Source organism: Pristiophorus japonicus, chromosome 2, assembly GCF_044704955.1.
Source record: "Pristiophorus japonicus isolate sPriJap1 chromosome 2, sPriJap1.hap1, whole genome shotgun sequence".
In the NCBI taxonomy this organism is placed as follows: domain Eukaryota; kingdom Metazoa; phylum Chordata; class Chondrichthyes; family Pristiophoridae; genus Pristiophorus; species Pristiophorus japonicus.
Genome location: NC_091978.1, coordinates 37,280,239 through 37,296,010, shown reverse-complemented (window position 1 = coordinate 37,296,010; position 15,772 = coordinate 37,280,239). Strand labels below are relative to the sequence as shown.

The following is a 15,772-nucleotide window of genomic DNA, read 5'->3' as shown; positions in this document are numbered from 1 at the left end:
AGTTTTTGCCAAGTCTTTATGTGAACTGTATCCTTTTTCATTTTATTTTTTTCCTTAATCCTTCTTTCATTTGGGTATTTTTTTTAAATTTGGCTATATTTTGCAAGGGTCTTTATATTTAATGAGCACGGCAGGGAGATTAGTGTGGGGTGGTGGTTGTGAGAGCATTGTCAGAGTGTTGGTTTTTTTTTAAAAAGTAGATGTCCAAACCTAAAAGTGGTCAATGATGACTAGCCCACTGCGCAATCTGAGTTTCAGAGTGAACGTTAATGACAGAATCTGTGCTGAAAAATGTCTGAGACCACATTATATTAAAAAATTAATATGTCAACCACATAGCATGGGACTGAAGGAGTGTGTAAGCCAGACCAGGTGTAGGGCTACATAAGAACATAAGAAATAAGAACAGGAGTAGGCCATTTGGCACCTCGAGCCCACTCCACCATTCAATAAGATCATGGCTGATCTGATCATGGACTCAGCTCCACTTCCCTGCCCGCTCCCCATAACCCTTTACTCCCTTATCATTCAAAAATCTGTTCAATGACCCAGTCTCCACAGCTCTCTGGGGCAGAGAATCCCATAGATTTACAACCTTCTGAGAGAAGAAATTCCTCCACCATCTCAGTTTTAAATGGGCGGCACCTTATTCTGAGACAATGGGACCAAGTTTCCACAAGAAAAAAAACGGGCGCCCCTCCGAGCTGGGCACCCGTTTTTCGCGCCTAAAACGGCGCCTTAAAAAATCTTCGGTATTCTCCACCTACTTACAGGTCCTCTGGCCCTCGGCGCAGCCAGCACGAGCTGTGGGGGGGGCGGAGCCAGGTCCCGGCGCTGAAAACAGTGCCGGGACCTCTGCACATGTGCGCTACAGTCGGCACGCAAGTGCAGTAGCTCCAGGCGCCGAACTGTGTGGGAGGGGCCTGAAGCACGCAGCCCCTTGCCCTGGCTGAATGGCCTCACTGGGGCTGCGGGAATAAAGCTCCTCCCACGGCCAGCTCCTGCTCCCCGCCCCCGACAAGACCCGACACCTGCTCTCCCCCCCCCCCCCCCGCCGACCCGACCCGACACCCGCTCTCCTCCCCCCCCCCCCCCGCCCCGACCCGAGACCCGCTCTCCCCTTCCCTCTCCCCCCCCCCCCCCCCTCTCTCTCCCGCCCCGACCCGAGACCCGCTCTCCCCTTCCCCCGCCCACACCCCCCCCCCCTCCCCCCCGCTCTCTCTCTTTCTCTCCCCCCCCCCCCCCCCCGCTCGCTCTCTCTCTCTCCTCTCTCCTCTCTCTCTCTCTCCCTCCCCCCTCTCTCTCTCTCTCTCTCTCCCTCCCTCCCCCCCCCTCTCTCTCTCTCCCTCTCTCTCTCTCTCTCTCTCTCTCTCTCTCTCTCTCTCTCTCTCTCTCTCTCTCTCTCTCTCCCTCCCTCCCTCCCTCCCTCTCTCTCTCCTCCCCCTCCTGCTCAGCGACACGAACGGCTTTCTCCCCCCACCCCCCCCTCCCGCTCAGCGGCACGAACGGCTGCAGAATTCTCCCTGGCTGAAGCACTTTCACACAGGTAGGAAGATGGTTTAATTATACTTTTCTTGGCTTATAAATGTTTATTCAGGTCGGATTTATTTGTATAATATTTGTAGAATTTTAAATAGGATTTATTGTCGAATTTAATGAGTTCCCTTACCCCCGCCTCCCCCCCCCACCTCGTTCTGGACGCCTAATTTGTAACCTGCGCCTGATTTTTTAATGTGTAGAACAGGTTTTTTCAGTTCTACAAAAATCTTCACTGGCTCCATTCTACTTTAGTTTGGAGTACATTTTCACTGTGGAAACTTTCAAATCAGGCATCAGTGGCCGGACACGCCCCCTTTTGAAGAAAAAATTCTGTTTTAAACTAGAACTGTTCTACCTGACTAGAACTGCAGAAAAAAAAATGTGGAGAATTGCGATTTCTAAAATAGTCCGTTCTCCACCAGTTTCTCCTAAAAATCAGGCGCGAATCATGTGGAAACTTGGGCCCAATGTCCTTTAGTTTTAGTTTCCCCTATGAGTGGAAATATCCTCTCTGCATCCACCTTGTCGAGCCCCCTCCTTATTTTGTATGTTTCGATAAGACCACCTTTCATTCTTCTGAATTCCAATGAGTATAGGCTCAACCTATCTTCATAAGTCAACCCCCTCATCTCCGGAATCAACCTAGTGAACTTTCTCTGAACAGCCTCCAATGCAAGTATATCCTTCCTTAAATACAGAGACCAAAACTCTATGCAGTACTCCAGGTGTGGCCTCACCAATATCCTGTACAGTTGTAGCAGGACTTCTCTGCTTTAGGTTCCTTTCCCCAAAATACATTAGTTAACTATTTGGGCTTTTAACAGCAATTTGGAAACTTTCATTATTGATAATCGATATCCAGGCCACTTGGATGAGATCCTGGAAGGCAGCTCGTATTGTAGAACTGTATCTTAGCAAAGAACAGCACTGGGCAAGAAGAAACCCATTTTGTCCCATTTTCCTGACCCTAACCTGAGTTTGTCCCTTTTTTAAAAAAAGGGTCTATTGGGTATTGCAAGGACAAAATAAAATGTTTACCTATCTGAGCTTTACTGTTGCTACAGCTGTTTAACCATCTCCTTTTTACAAAATGTTTAGGGTTCATGGCTGCTGGAGGTGACTTTATTATCAGTGTGCAATATTTCATCCTTCATTTCATCATGCAGATTAACAAATCAAACTTATTGGCCCAAATTTTACTTCCCGCATCAAAGGAACGGCGTTCGGCATTCATCTCGAGTACAGTTGTCCAGAGGTTTTTCAGAAAAACATAAGAATAGGGAGCGAGAGTCGGCCATACTGTCCCTCGAGCCTGCTCCGCCATTCAATAAGAACACAGCTGATCTTCGATCTCAACTCCACTTTCCTGTCCGATCTCCATATCCCTTGATTCCTCTAGAGTTTCCGCCTTGAATATGCTCAACGATTCAGCATCTATGGCCCTTTGGGGTAGAGAGTTCCAAAGAGCGGCAATAGCCTCACTGTTGTTCTGGCAATAAAATCCGGGCCATTACTGCTCATGATGTAGAGGCTCCAAAACTCGTCTGCCCGTGTCCCAACTCACATCAAGTTCCACTCGCCCATCACCCCTATGCTCGCTGACCAACATTGATTTCCGGTTAAGCCCCCCAAAATGTCTGCGTTCCTCTAATTCTGCCCTCTTGAGCATCCCTGATTATAATCGCTGTTGCCTAGGCCCCAAGCTCTGGAACTCCCTGCCTAAACCTCTCCGCCTCTCTCCTTTTCTTTCCTCCTTCAAGGCACTCCTTAAAACCAATGGGAACCAATGCAGGGAGACAGAGGGAAACAAAAAGGAGGCAAAAGCAAAAGACAGAAAGGAGATGAGGAAAAGTGGAGGGCAGAGAAACCCAAGGCAAAGAACAAAAAGGGCCACTGTACAGCAAAATTCTAAAAGGACAAAGGGTGTTAAAAGAACAAGCCTGAAGGCTTTGTGTCTTAATGCAAGGAGTATCCGCAATAAAGTGGATGAATTAACTGTGCAAATAGATGTTAACAAATATGATGTGATTGGGATTACGGAGACGTGGCTCCAGGATGATCAGGGCTGGGAACTCAACATCCAGGGGTATTCAACATTCAGGAAAGATAGAATAAAAGGAAAAGGAGGTGGGGTAGCATTGCTGGTTAAGGAGCAATAGTTAAGGCAATAGTTCGGAAGGACATTAGCTTGGATGATGTGGAATCTATATGGGTAGAGCTGCAGAATACCAAAGGACAAAAAACGTTAGTGGGAGTTGTGTACAGACCTCCAAACAGTAGTAGTGATGTTGGGGAGGGCATCAAACATGAAATTAGGGGTGCGTGCAATAAAGGTGCAGCAGTTATAATGGGTGACTTTAATATGCACATAGATTGGGTTAACCAAACTGGAAGCAATACGGTAGAGGAGGATTTCCTGGAGTGCATAAGGGATGGTTTTCGAGACCAATATGTCGAGGAACCAACTAGGGGGGAGGCCATCTTAGACTGGGTGTTGTGTAATGAGAGAGGATTAATTAGCAATCTCGTTGTGCGAGGCCCCTTGGGGAAGAGTGACCATAATATGGTGGAATTCTGCATTAGGATGGAGAATGAAACAGTTAATTCAGAGACCATGGTCCAGAACTTAAAGAAGGGTAACTTTGAAGGTATGAGGCGTGAATTGGCTAGGATAGATTGGCGAATGATACTGAAGGGGTTGACTGTGGATGGGCAATGGCAGACATTTAGAGACCGCATGGATGAACTACAACAATTGTACATTCCTGTCTGTCGTAAAAATAAAAAAGGGAAGGTGGCTCAACCGTGGCTATCAAGGGAAATCAGGGATAGCATTAAAGCCAAGGAAGTGGCATACAAATTGGCCAGAAATAGCAGAGAACCCGGGGACTGGGAGAAATTTAGAACTCCGCAGAGGAGGACAAAGGGTTTGATTAGGGCAGGGAAAATGGAGTACGAGAAGAAGCTTGCAGGGAACATTAAGACGGATTGCAAAAGTTTCTATAGATATGTAAAGAGAAAAAGGTTAGTAAAGACAAACGTAGGTCCCCTGCAGTCAGAATCAGGGGAAGTCATAACGGGGAACAAAGAAATGGCGGACCAATTGAACAAGTACTTTGGTTCGGTATTCACTGAGGAGGACACAAACAACCTTCCGGATATAAAAGGGGTCGGAGGGTCTAGTAAGGAGGAGGAACTGAAGGAAATCCTTATTAGTCGGGAAATTGTGTTGGGGAAATTGATGGGATTGAAGGCCGATAAATCCCCAGGGCCTGATGGACTGCATCCCAGAGTACTTAAGGAGGTGGCCTTGGAAATAGTGGATGCATTGACAGTCATTTTCCAACATTCCATTGACTCTGGATCAGTTCCTATGGAGTGGAGGGTAGCCAATGTAACCCCACTTTTTAAAAAAGGAGGGAAAGAGAAAACAGGGAATTACAGACCGGTCAGCCTGACATCGGTAGTGGGTAAAATGATGGAATCAATTATTAAGGATGCCATCGCAGTGCATTTGGAAAGAGGTAATATGATAGGTCCAAGTCAGCATGGATTTGTGAAAGGGAAATCATGCTTGACAAATCTTCTGGAATTTTTTGAGGATGTTTCCAGTAGAGTGGACAAGGGAGAACCAGTTGATGTGGTATATTTGGACTTTCAGAAGGCTTTCGACAAGGTCCCACACAAGAGATTAATGTGCAAAGTTAAAGCACATGGGATTGGGGGTAGTGTGCTGACATGGATTGAGAACTGGTTGTCAGACAGGAAGCAAAGAGTAGGAGTAAATGGGGACTTTTCAGAATGGCAGGCAGTGACTAGTGGGGTATCGCAAGGTTCTGTGCTGGGGCCCCAGCTGTTTACACTGTACATTAATGATTTAGACGAGGGGATTAAATGTAGTATCTCCAAATTTGCGGATGACACTAAGTTGGGTGGCAGTGTGAGCTGCAAGGAGGATTCTATGAGGCTGCAGAGCGACTTGGATAGGTTAGGTGAGTGGGCAAATGCATGGCAGATGAAGTATAATGTGGATAAATGTGAGGTTATCCACTTTGGTGGTAAAAACAGAGAGACAAACTATTATCTGAATGGTGACAGATTAGGAAAAGGGCAGGTGCAAAGAGACCTGGGTGTCATGGTACATCAGTCATTGAAGGTTGGCATGCAGGTACAGCAGGCGGTTAAGAAAGCAAATGGCATGTTGGCCTTCATAGCGAGGGGATTTGAGTACAAGGGCAGGGAGGTGTTGCTACAATTGTACAGGGCCTTGGTGAGGCCACACCTGGAGTATTGTGTACAGTTTTGGTCTCCTAACCTGAGGAAGGACATTCTTGCTATTGAGGGAGTGCAGCGAAGGTTCACCAGACTGATTCCCGGGATGGCGGGACTGACCTATCAAGAAAGACTGGATCAACTGGGCTTGTATTCACTGGAGTTCAGAAGAATGAGAGGGGACCTCATAGAAACGTTTAAAATTCTGACGGGGTTAGACAGGTTAGATGCAGGAAGAATGTTCCCAATGTTGGGGAAGTCCAGAACCAGGGGACACAGTCTAAGGATAAGGGGGAAGCCATTTAGGACCGAGATGAGGAGGAATTTCTTCACCCAGAGAGTGGTGAACCTGTGGAATTCTCTACCACAGAAAGTTGTTGAGGCCAATTCACTAAATATATTCAAAAAGGAGTTAGATGAAGTCCTTACTACTAGGGGAATCAAGGGGTATGGTGAGAAAGCAGGAATGGGGTACTGAAGTTGCATGTTCAGCCATGAACTCATTGAATGGCGGTGCAGGCTAGAAGGGCCGAATGGCCTACTCCTGCACCTATTTTCTATGTTTCTATACCAGTTTGACCAAGCTTTTGGTCACCTGCGCTAACTTCTACTTACGCAGCTCTGTGTCAAATTTTTATCTCCATACTCCTGTGAAGCGCCATGGGACGTTTCACTACGTTAAAGGCACTATATTAATTTAAATACAAGTTGTTGCCACGAAGTGCACTAGTTAAAAAATACTTAAATCCTGTCATTTGCTTGTTATCCAATGTTTCATTTAAAACCCTACCAAAAATCACACGTATGTTTGAGAAATAGTTTAAACTGAAACTTTATATTTTTCCTTCTGTTTAGGGAGAACAATAATGCGGAGAGGATATTTAACCTGATGCCCGAAAGGAACGCACATTCTCTTTGTACGATGATTCGAGGAATGATTAAGGTATTGTTGGTGATCCATCATGCCACTCATTTTATATCGTGCCTTTGATTTGAAGTATAGCTAACTTCCCGTTTGTGTTTGCTCAGTATGGCGCTTCTACAAAGGCCATCAACATGTACACCGACTTGCTGAACAACCGCATGAAAGGTGAGTGTTGGAAAAGTGGTTTAACTGATTGTACACATTCCCTAAATTTTGAATGGATGTAGGTGTCTTCGTTGTGCAGTATATATGACTGCAGGTAGTCCTGATTGGGGCATAGTATCTTGAGAGCAGGAATAGACAATTCAATCAGACCATGGCTGATCCGTACCGCAACTCCATTTCACTCTCTAAACATTGTTGGGTTGGTAGTCAGCAGCCACATGGCGACTTCAGGGAGGAAACAAACTTAAAAGAACCTTTTTTGGCACGGTCTATGATTGTCTACCAAGCACACTTTAGAGGCATTGGGTGTCACTTTGAGAATTTATGGGGGGGGCGGGCGGGGTGAGGTTAGGTAGAATTCTGTTGCATGGCTGGATAATCGTTCAGTGTTATCTCTGAATCCCTATGTTAATTTGCTGTTTTAAGTTGCCTCACGTTTAACTGGGGCTGGAGGCAGTCTGGGGATGACTATTTTGTCTTGAATTCCTACTTGACTGGCCCAACTGAGATTTTGTATGGCATGTTGTAGAAAACCTGCATTCTTTCAAACTGCTTCCAACCAGTAGATACATAAGGACATAATATGAGCAGGAGTAGGCCATTCGGCCCTTTGAGCCTGCTCTGCCATTCAATAAGATCATGGCTGATCTTCTGCCGCAACTCTACCTTTCCGTACTGTCCCCATATTCTTTGATTCCCTTAGTGTCCCCAAATCCAGTTCTAAGCTATCAACACTAATACAGGTACAACATCCGGAATCCTCGGGACTGAGTCTGTTCCGGTTTTCCGGATTTCAGGCCAGTGCCGGGTTTTGAGTGACGAGGTCCGAAATCCGGCATGGATTCGGTAGCGGATTCTGGATTTCAGGCTTGATTTTCTTGTCTGAAATCTGGAATCCTCGACATAATCCGTGCTGGGTTTTGGGTTTTGCCTCAAAAATGTCCTGTTTTTGGACAATAATTCCGGACGACTCCATCAGCTATGCGCAAAAATGTCCGGTTTTCGGACAATTCTGGTTTTCGGAGTTCGGATTCGGGATGTTGCACCTGTAATAAAGAACAACTGAGAAATGGAAGTACAGCTTTTATTTAATTTTATGGTGCAGTTTGATAGGCTACACTATTTCTGATCTGTATCAATATTTAAAATAATTTGAGTGGGTAGTAACAAAAGAGAATTAGCAGCTTAAATAGGATATATTTTCTTGAATGTTATTGGAATGCAGGTTACTTAATTTGTCTTCCAGCGGATGTTCATACTTTTAATGCACTAATATCAGCGGTCCCAGAATTAAAGGAGATGTACAACGAGAAAGTGGATTTTATTCTGGTGAGTAGAAAGCCACAGCATTAACCTGTCTTGCACTGTCGGGTGATGATCAAGGTGCTGTGTATTGCCACCGTTCTGTGTCTTTATACGGGTGAGACTTGTCACAGTGGTGTTTCTGAGATTGTTGGGGTGATGTAAAGAATGCAACTGTATCCAACCTGCTCAGATACAGTAGTGATACCCACCCTTCTATATGGCTCAGAGATGCGGACTATATACAGCAGACACCTTAAAACGCTGGCGAAGTACCACCAGCACTACCTCCGCAAGATCCTGCAAATCCATTGTCTGGATAGATGCACCAGCGTCTGTGTTCTCACTCAGGCCAACATTCCCAGCATTGATCACGCTCGATCAGCTCCGTTGGGCTACATCTTCCGCATGCCTGACATGAGACTCCTAAAACAAGCACTCTACTCGGAGCTTCGAGCCCCAGGTGGGAAGAGGAAACGCTTCAAGGACACCCTCAAAGCCTCCTTGATAAAGTGCAACATCCCCACCGACACCTGGGAATCCCTGGCCCAAGACTGCCCAAAATGGAGGAAGAGAAATGCGCTGAGTGCCTCGAGTCTCTTCGCCGGGAGCAAGCTGGGGCCAGGCGTCGACAGCAGAAGGAGCGCGCGGCAACCCAGGCACCCCACTCACCTGTTCCTTCAACCACCATCTGCCCCACCCGTGACAGAGACTGTAGGTCCCGCATTGGACTCTTCAGTCACCTGAGAACTCGTGTTTTTTGTGTGGAAGAAAGTCATCCTCGACTCCGAGGGACTGCCTAAGAAGAAAAGGATCTGATCTGCTTTATACCCGAGTGCTTGATGCCACATGTTTCACTTCTCAGTCCTCGTGTCCCCAAAATAAGAGCCAACTTTGGAACTAAAAAGCCATTAAGCGCACTTGGATCCAATTGGCCAAGTAGAATTTGTATTGTCATGGACTCAACAACCTGAGGACGGTGAACAACCAAAGAGGGAACTTCATAGAAGGCCCTAACACCACACCTCACTATCCCACCCCAGAGGTAATAGGAACCCCAAACTCTTGAACCCCCCTCCCCAAACCTCTCCGCCTCTCTTCCGCTCTTTCCTCCTTTAACACTCTCCTTAAAACCTACCTTTTTGACCAAGCTTTTGATCATCTGTAATTTCTTCTTGTGTGGCTCGGTGTCAAATTTATTTGTTTTGTCTTATAACACTCCTGTGAAGCGCCTTGGGATGTTTTACTACGTTAAAGGCGCTATATAAATACAAGTTATGAAATTTTAGGACCAGCACAGCAATGAAAACTGTGAGGCCATCAGGCTTAATATTACAATCTGCATTATTGAGCCCTACTGGTTGGGCACCATAGGAGACAATTACTTGGGCTCAACGCAAAGAGCATTTTGTATTCTGTGACATGCCAAATAAACCGTGCACACTTCATTTCTTGCCACATGTGGGGTGATTCTTCTCCGAGTTTTGCATTCTAAGACGGTGAAAATGCTGGTTTCCAAACAATAACGAATCACTCGCCCTGCCTACGTCTGTGTTTTTATCTTCAATTCCTTTCATAGAATCATACAGCGCAAAAGGAAGCCATTTGGCCCATCATGCTTGTGCCCGCTCTTTAAAAGAACAGTCCACTGCTTGTTCCCCATAGTCCTGCAAAGCTTTCCTCTGTGTGTCTCTGTCCTGTTCCCCTTTTGCAAGTAATTCTTGCATTTGCTTCCACCACCCTTTCATTGGTGTGTTGCTGCGGGAATCATGCAGTGACAGCTGCAGGGAACAGTACCAGCCCTTATACATGGCCTTCTTCGACCTTACGAAGGCCTTTGACACTGTCAACCGCGAGAGTCTATGGAGCGTCCTCCTCCACTTCGGATGCCCCCAAAAGTTCGTCACCATCCTCCGCCTGCTCCACGACGACATGCACTGTTCCTTACCACTGGATCCATCACAGACCCAATCTATGTCCAGACCGGGGTCAAATGGGGCTACATCACCCCAACCCTCTTCTCAATCTTCCTCGCTGCCATGCTCCACCTCAGAGTCGACAAGCTCCCCGCTGGAGCGGAACTACACTACAGAAGCAGTGGGAACCTGTTCAACCTTCGCCGTCTCCAGGCCAGATCCAAGACCACCCCAACCTCTGTCGTCAAGTTACAGTACGCGGACGACGCCTACGTCTACACACATACAGAGGCTGAACTCCAGGACATAGTCAATGTATTTACTGAGGCGTACGAAAGCATGGGCCTTACGCTAAACATCCGTAAGACAAAGGTCCTCCACCAGTCTGTCCTCACCACAGAGCACTGCCCCCCCCCCCCCCCCCCCAGTCATCAAGATCCACGGCGCAGCCCTAGACAACGTGGACCACTTCCCATATCTCAGGAGCCTATTAACAAGAGCAGTTGTTGACGACAAGATCCAACACCGCCTCCAGTGCAACCTTCGGCCGCCTGAGGAAAAGAGTGTTTGAAGACCAGGCCCTCAAAACTGCCACCAAGCTCATGGTCTAAAGGGCTGTAGTAATACCCGCCCTCCTGTATGGCTTAGAGACATGGACCATGTATAGTAGACACCTCTAGTCGCTGGAGAAATACCACCAACGATGTCTCCGCAAGATCCTACAAATCCCCTGGGAGGACAGGCGCACCAACATTAGCGTCCTCGACCAGGCTAACATCCCCAGCATTGAAGCACTGATCACACTTGATTAGCTCCACTGGGCACGCCACATAGTTCGCATGCCAGACACTAGACTCCCAAAGCAAGCGCCCTACTCTGAACTCCTTCACGGCAAACGAGCCAAAGGTGGGCAGCGGAAACGTTACAAGGACACCCTCAAAGCCTCCCTGATAAAGTACAACATCCCCACTGATACCTGGGAGTCCCTGGCCAAAGACCGCCCTAAGTGGAGGAAGCGCATCCAGTAGGACGCTGAGCACCTCGAGTATCGTCGTCAAGCGCAGGCAGCGGAAAGAGTCTGCGGCAAACCAGTCTCACCCTCAACGACTATCTGTCCCACCTGTGTTGGAGACAGTTGTTCTTCTATTGGATTGTTCAGCCACCTAAGAACTCATGTTAAGAGTGGAAGCAAGTCTTCCTCGATTCCAAGGGACTGCCTATGATGATGATGGCTGCGGGAATGTTTTAGATCTTGCAATGTGATATCGGTATTTGATTATGGTGTTCGTGTTCCTTGATGAACTCTTCCTTTGACTTTGTTTTAAAACAGGAGCTGCTGAAGCAAATGGCTGAACAAAAGGTGCAGCCGAACTTGTTAACTTTTAATTCTGCATTGAAAAGTCTCCGAAAGTGCGGTTCAATTGCCAAAGGGCTTTCTCTGCAAATAATGAATGAAATGAAATCCCTAAATATTGGTACGTAATTGAGCATTGTCCTTTTTATGTTTGTTACCCCATGTATCGCAGTATTTATTAGTTATTTTGTACATTGATGCTACAATAATTGAATTGTAAAAGCATGACCGTACCTTGAATGCACAGCAACTTGCCATATAGCGCTGTACCTTAATCGTCACTGGGTCAATATCCTGCAACTCCCTCCCTAACCGCACTGAGAGCATCTTCACCACACACACTGCGACGGTTCAAGAAGGTGTCTCGGCTTCTCGTGCAACTAGGGATGGGCAATAAATGCTGGACTTCCAGTGATGCCTATAATCCCCAGAATGAATATTTCTTTAAAAAAGGTTTCCTGGTTTTAGTTTGTCTTAGCTGGTGTAGCAACTGAACACTTGGCTGGAGAGAGAAAATCAACCACTGTTCCTACTACTGATAACTGCTCAGTGTTACCGTGGATGTTAACGGGATCAGGCATGGGTGTGAATGGCTTGCCGGCGTAGCTTCACATGAAAGTTGGGAACCTGGGCGAGATTCCCTATGACGTCTCAGCAGACCTCAGAGGTGAAAATTAAAGAAGAAACACCTTACCATTGCACTCTTTACAAACTAGATCATTTTGCCTCTTAAACCACTGCAGTCTGTGTGGTAAAGATGCTCTGTGCTGTTAGGGATATAGATAGGCTGAGTGGGCAAAAATTTGGCAAATGGAGTATAATGTGGGAAAATGTGAGGCTATCCACTTTGGCAGAAAAAATAGAAAATATAATTTTAAATGGATAAAAATTGCAAAGTGCTGCAGTACAGAGGGACCTGGGGGTTCTTGTGAATGAAACACAAGAAGTTAGTTGCAAGTAATCAAGAAGACAAATGGAATATTCGCCTTTATTGCAAGGGGGGATAGAGTATAAAAGCAGAGACGTCCTGCTAGGACTGTACAGGGTACTGGTGAGGCCACATCTGGAGTACTGCGTAGTTTTGGTCTCTGTATTTAAGGAAGGATATACTTGCGTTGGAAGCTGTTCAGAGAAGGTTCGCTAGGTTCACATGATTCCGGAGATGAGGGGGTTGACTTATGAGGAAAGATTGAGTAGGTTGGGCCCATACTCATTGGAGTTCAGAAGAATGAGAGGTGATCTTATCGAAACATATAAGATAATGAGGGGGCTTGACAAGATGGATGCAGAGAGGATATGTCCACTCATAGGGGAAACTCAAACTAAAACATAGTCAGAATAAGGGGCTGCCAATTTAAAACTGAGATGAGGAGGAATTTCTTCTGAGGGTTGTAAATCTGTGCCCAGAGAGCTGTGGATGGTTGGGTCATTGAATATATTTAAGGCAGAGATAGAGACAGATTTTTGAGCGATAAGGGAGTAAAGGGTTGTGGAGAGCAGGCAGGGAAGTGGAGCTGAGTCCATGATCAGATCAGACATGATCTTATTAAATGGCGGAGTGGGCTCGAGAGGCCCGACTCCTGCTCCTATTTCTTATGTTTTTATGCTCCGGAGAGAATTGTAGTGGGGGTGGGGAATGGACTGGGAGCGTGCCAGATGTGCCAAACATCGCAAAGGGAATCACTGCCTTTTTATGAAATCGTGAAATGCTTTGTTTGAATAATCATAGTAATCTCAGTTCCTCAAAGTGTAAACTGGAATAGGATGGGTGCAGTAATGTATATCCTAGTCATATTCCCCTAGTCAAGATCCAAGTATAATCTTGAAGTGAAGTAGGATTAGAGGGCAGGGAATAATTGGACCAAGGAGCACAGATCTAATTCTGTCCCCATTTCAAAGTTGTACATTCTGTCAAATATTTAGATTTTTATATTAAATAGTTTTTTTTTGCATCAATTTGGACAGCAAAGTAGTAAAAGTTGGAGTTTCTCTACACTGGGAACTGAGGAGCTGGGAGGTGTGAATCTGAGGTGCTAAAGCATCACCATTGGTGGGAAGGTGTAATTGCATCATGAGAAGTTGACATAGGCAGTTTCCATTATAAATGATGTAGCAACTTCTAATGGGGAAAGTGTGACCGAGCATGTCTACAGGGAGTACGGTTTTGTAGGCCACAAGTGAAGATTTTTAATGTATTCTAGTTGTGTGTGTAAAATGAATCTAAATAAACCTGTCTGCTGGCGATGATGATTGGCGCAGGGGTACGGACCTCAGCTGGAGAATGGGAGCTGAGTGTGGATGTCTCTCGCTCGGCTTACATGTGGTGGGCTGTTTGAGAAGCGTCTGCACGAGAAAAACGCCTAGATCTGAGCCAGCACTTGAAAAGGTTTTGAGTGTAACTCAACCTAAAGGAAGTGCGATCCTAAATTTGTTAACGTGATTCTTTTTTTGAACTATGGCGGTGTAAAGGTGTTGGTGGCTCTGATTATCTTATGGTCTGTCTGTATTTTAGCTGAAGGCGCATCAGGCGTGTCTCATTTCTGGTCTATTTTTTCCTTATTCTCTTTCTTTCGAGCATGAAACACATTCCAGTTCATGTGAGTTCTAACCCTGTTCTTTTTTTTTAATGGCCTTTTTTTAGAACCAAGTTTGGCCACCTTCGATCACCTACTTGGTATATTCTATAAATCTGGTAAGTGAACACAGGCTAGAAACTGTAGCTCTTCGTATCATAAAGAGAACCATAGTTATTGCAAGTAAGTGCAATGCAAGTGGAATTATTTTTTTAGCATTTTTTTTTTAGATATAGTGTTACTTTTTAACTGGCTTCCAGTTCAGTTACACCTCAACAAAAGGCAACATGTCCTAAATTGTCTGCAGTGCACTTCTTGGCTCTCCTCATGTGGAGCATGCGCGCCTGGGTCCTGGGCTGTATGGAGCGGAGATGCGTGCCTGGGGCATGGGCTGTGTGGAGTAGAGCGTGTGTGCCTGGGGCATGGGCTGTATGGAGTGGAGCATGTGTGCCTGGGGCATGGGCTGTAGAGTAGAGCGTGTGTGCCTGGGATTTGGGCTGTATGCAATAAAGCAGCTGCAACCAACCACTTGGGTCGCAAGTGTCAAGCCATAATAACCAATTCAATAAACCATCACTCTCTGTGTGTATTCTAATTTAGATTTTATCCACCATTTAACTTGCTCTTTGGTAGTGTTCCACGCTCTGGTTGTGGAGCAGTAAACGTCGAGGTGGCCTGTATTTGGTTTTAAGAGTGTGTTCAATAGGAAGTGTGACACCATTCCTGTTCCGAAGAGGTGCTTTGATTAGCTTGCAGGTTTGTGCCTTATGAGTTGTGGCACTGAAGCCTTTCCATATGTCCGGAGCTAATCCTATTGAGTGTCCTAAATAATAAAGGCAGCATATAATGACACCACAAGTCCGGGCCAGAATGTAGGTGATTGGGTAATTTCCCCCATCAATCACACCCAGTCTGGGGACTGATTTTGCATGTATAATTTAGATTATGTAATTATCCTCTACTCCATGCATTTTTCTGGGGAAATACTTGAAATGGAAACATTTAGTGGTTGCGGTTAACTTGCTGTTTGCCTAAAGTGACTGACTGTGTCGTGGGCTGGTACGCAGAACAGCTGGCAATGATGAGTGGCGCAGGGGTACAGACCTCAGCTGGATAATGGGAGCTGAGTGTGGGTGTTCTTTGTTCAGCCTACGTGTGGTGGACTTTTCAAGGAGCATCTGCACGATAAAAATCGCCTATGCCTGAGCCACTGCTGCTGTGATTTAAAAGCTGGATCTCTTGGGACGTAATGTGTAATCACAGTTTCCATACAATCGGTGGGTGGGTGGGTTAAGGTATGAGGTACTGTACCTCACACTGAACAATGAAAGCTAATGTGCGTGATTGACTCCATCACAAGATGGGTCTGGATAAACCCCTGGATTAGCTCCTTCTCCCCAACTTCTGTCTGAGGCTGAACCAGGCTGTTCGCAGCCTTGGTGTCACATTCGACCACATGCACACCATAACTAAGACCGCCTACTTCCACCTCTGAAACATCGCCCGTCTCTGTCCTTGCCTCAGCTCATCCGCTGCTGAAACCCTCATCCATGCCTTTGTTACCTCTGAAAGTACTAGGGGACCGAGGGTCTAGTGAGAAGGAGGAACTGAAGGATATCCTTATTAGGCGGGAAATTGTGTTAGGGAAATTGATGGGATTGAAGGTCGATACATCTCCGGGGCCTGATAGTCTGCATCCCAGGGTACTTAAGGAAGTGGCCCTAGA

General features: G+C 46.2%; 1 protein-coding gene and 3 non-coding genes across 7 annotated transcripts in view; all 4 read left to right on the top strand.

Annotated features, from left to right (window-relative positions):
• The window catches only part of ptcd3 (pentatricopeptide repeat domain 3), a 56,581-nt gene that overhangs the window by 23,054 nt on the left and 17,755 nt on the right, over positions 1-15,772 (top strand). For all 4 annotated transcript variants that reach the window (XM_070866859.1, XM_070866861.1, XM_070866860.1 and 1 more), the window contains exons 10-14: positions 6,667-6,754; positions 6,841-6,901; positions 8,148-8,230; positions 11,450-11,594; positions 14,115-14,165. In XM_070866859.1, coding sequence (XP_070722960.1) covers positions 6,667-6,754; positions 6,841-6,901; positions 8,148-8,230; positions 11,450-11,594; positions 14,115-14,165 — 428 coding nt within the window. The remainder of the gene's footprint in view (positions 1-6,666; positions 6,755-6,840; positions 6,902-8,147; positions 8,231-11,449; positions 11,595-14,114; positions 14,166-15,772) is intronic.
• On the top strand, positions 218-304 carry LOC139252922 (small Cajal body-specific RNA 18). Its single transcript, XR_011591716.1, has one exon. It is a non-coding gene; the product is annotated as a small Cajal body-specific RNA 18 (non-coding RNA).
• LOC139253011 (small nucleolar RNA SNORD94) lies at positions 13,711-13,848 on the top strand. The gene has a single exon (XR_011591804.1). It is a non-coding gene; the product is annotated as a small nucleolar RNA SNORD94 (small nucleolar RNA).
• Positions 15,119-15,257, top strand: LOC139253022 (small nucleolar RNA SNORD94). The gene has a single exon (XR_011591815.1). It is a non-coding gene; the product is annotated as a small nucleolar RNA SNORD94 (small nucleolar RNA).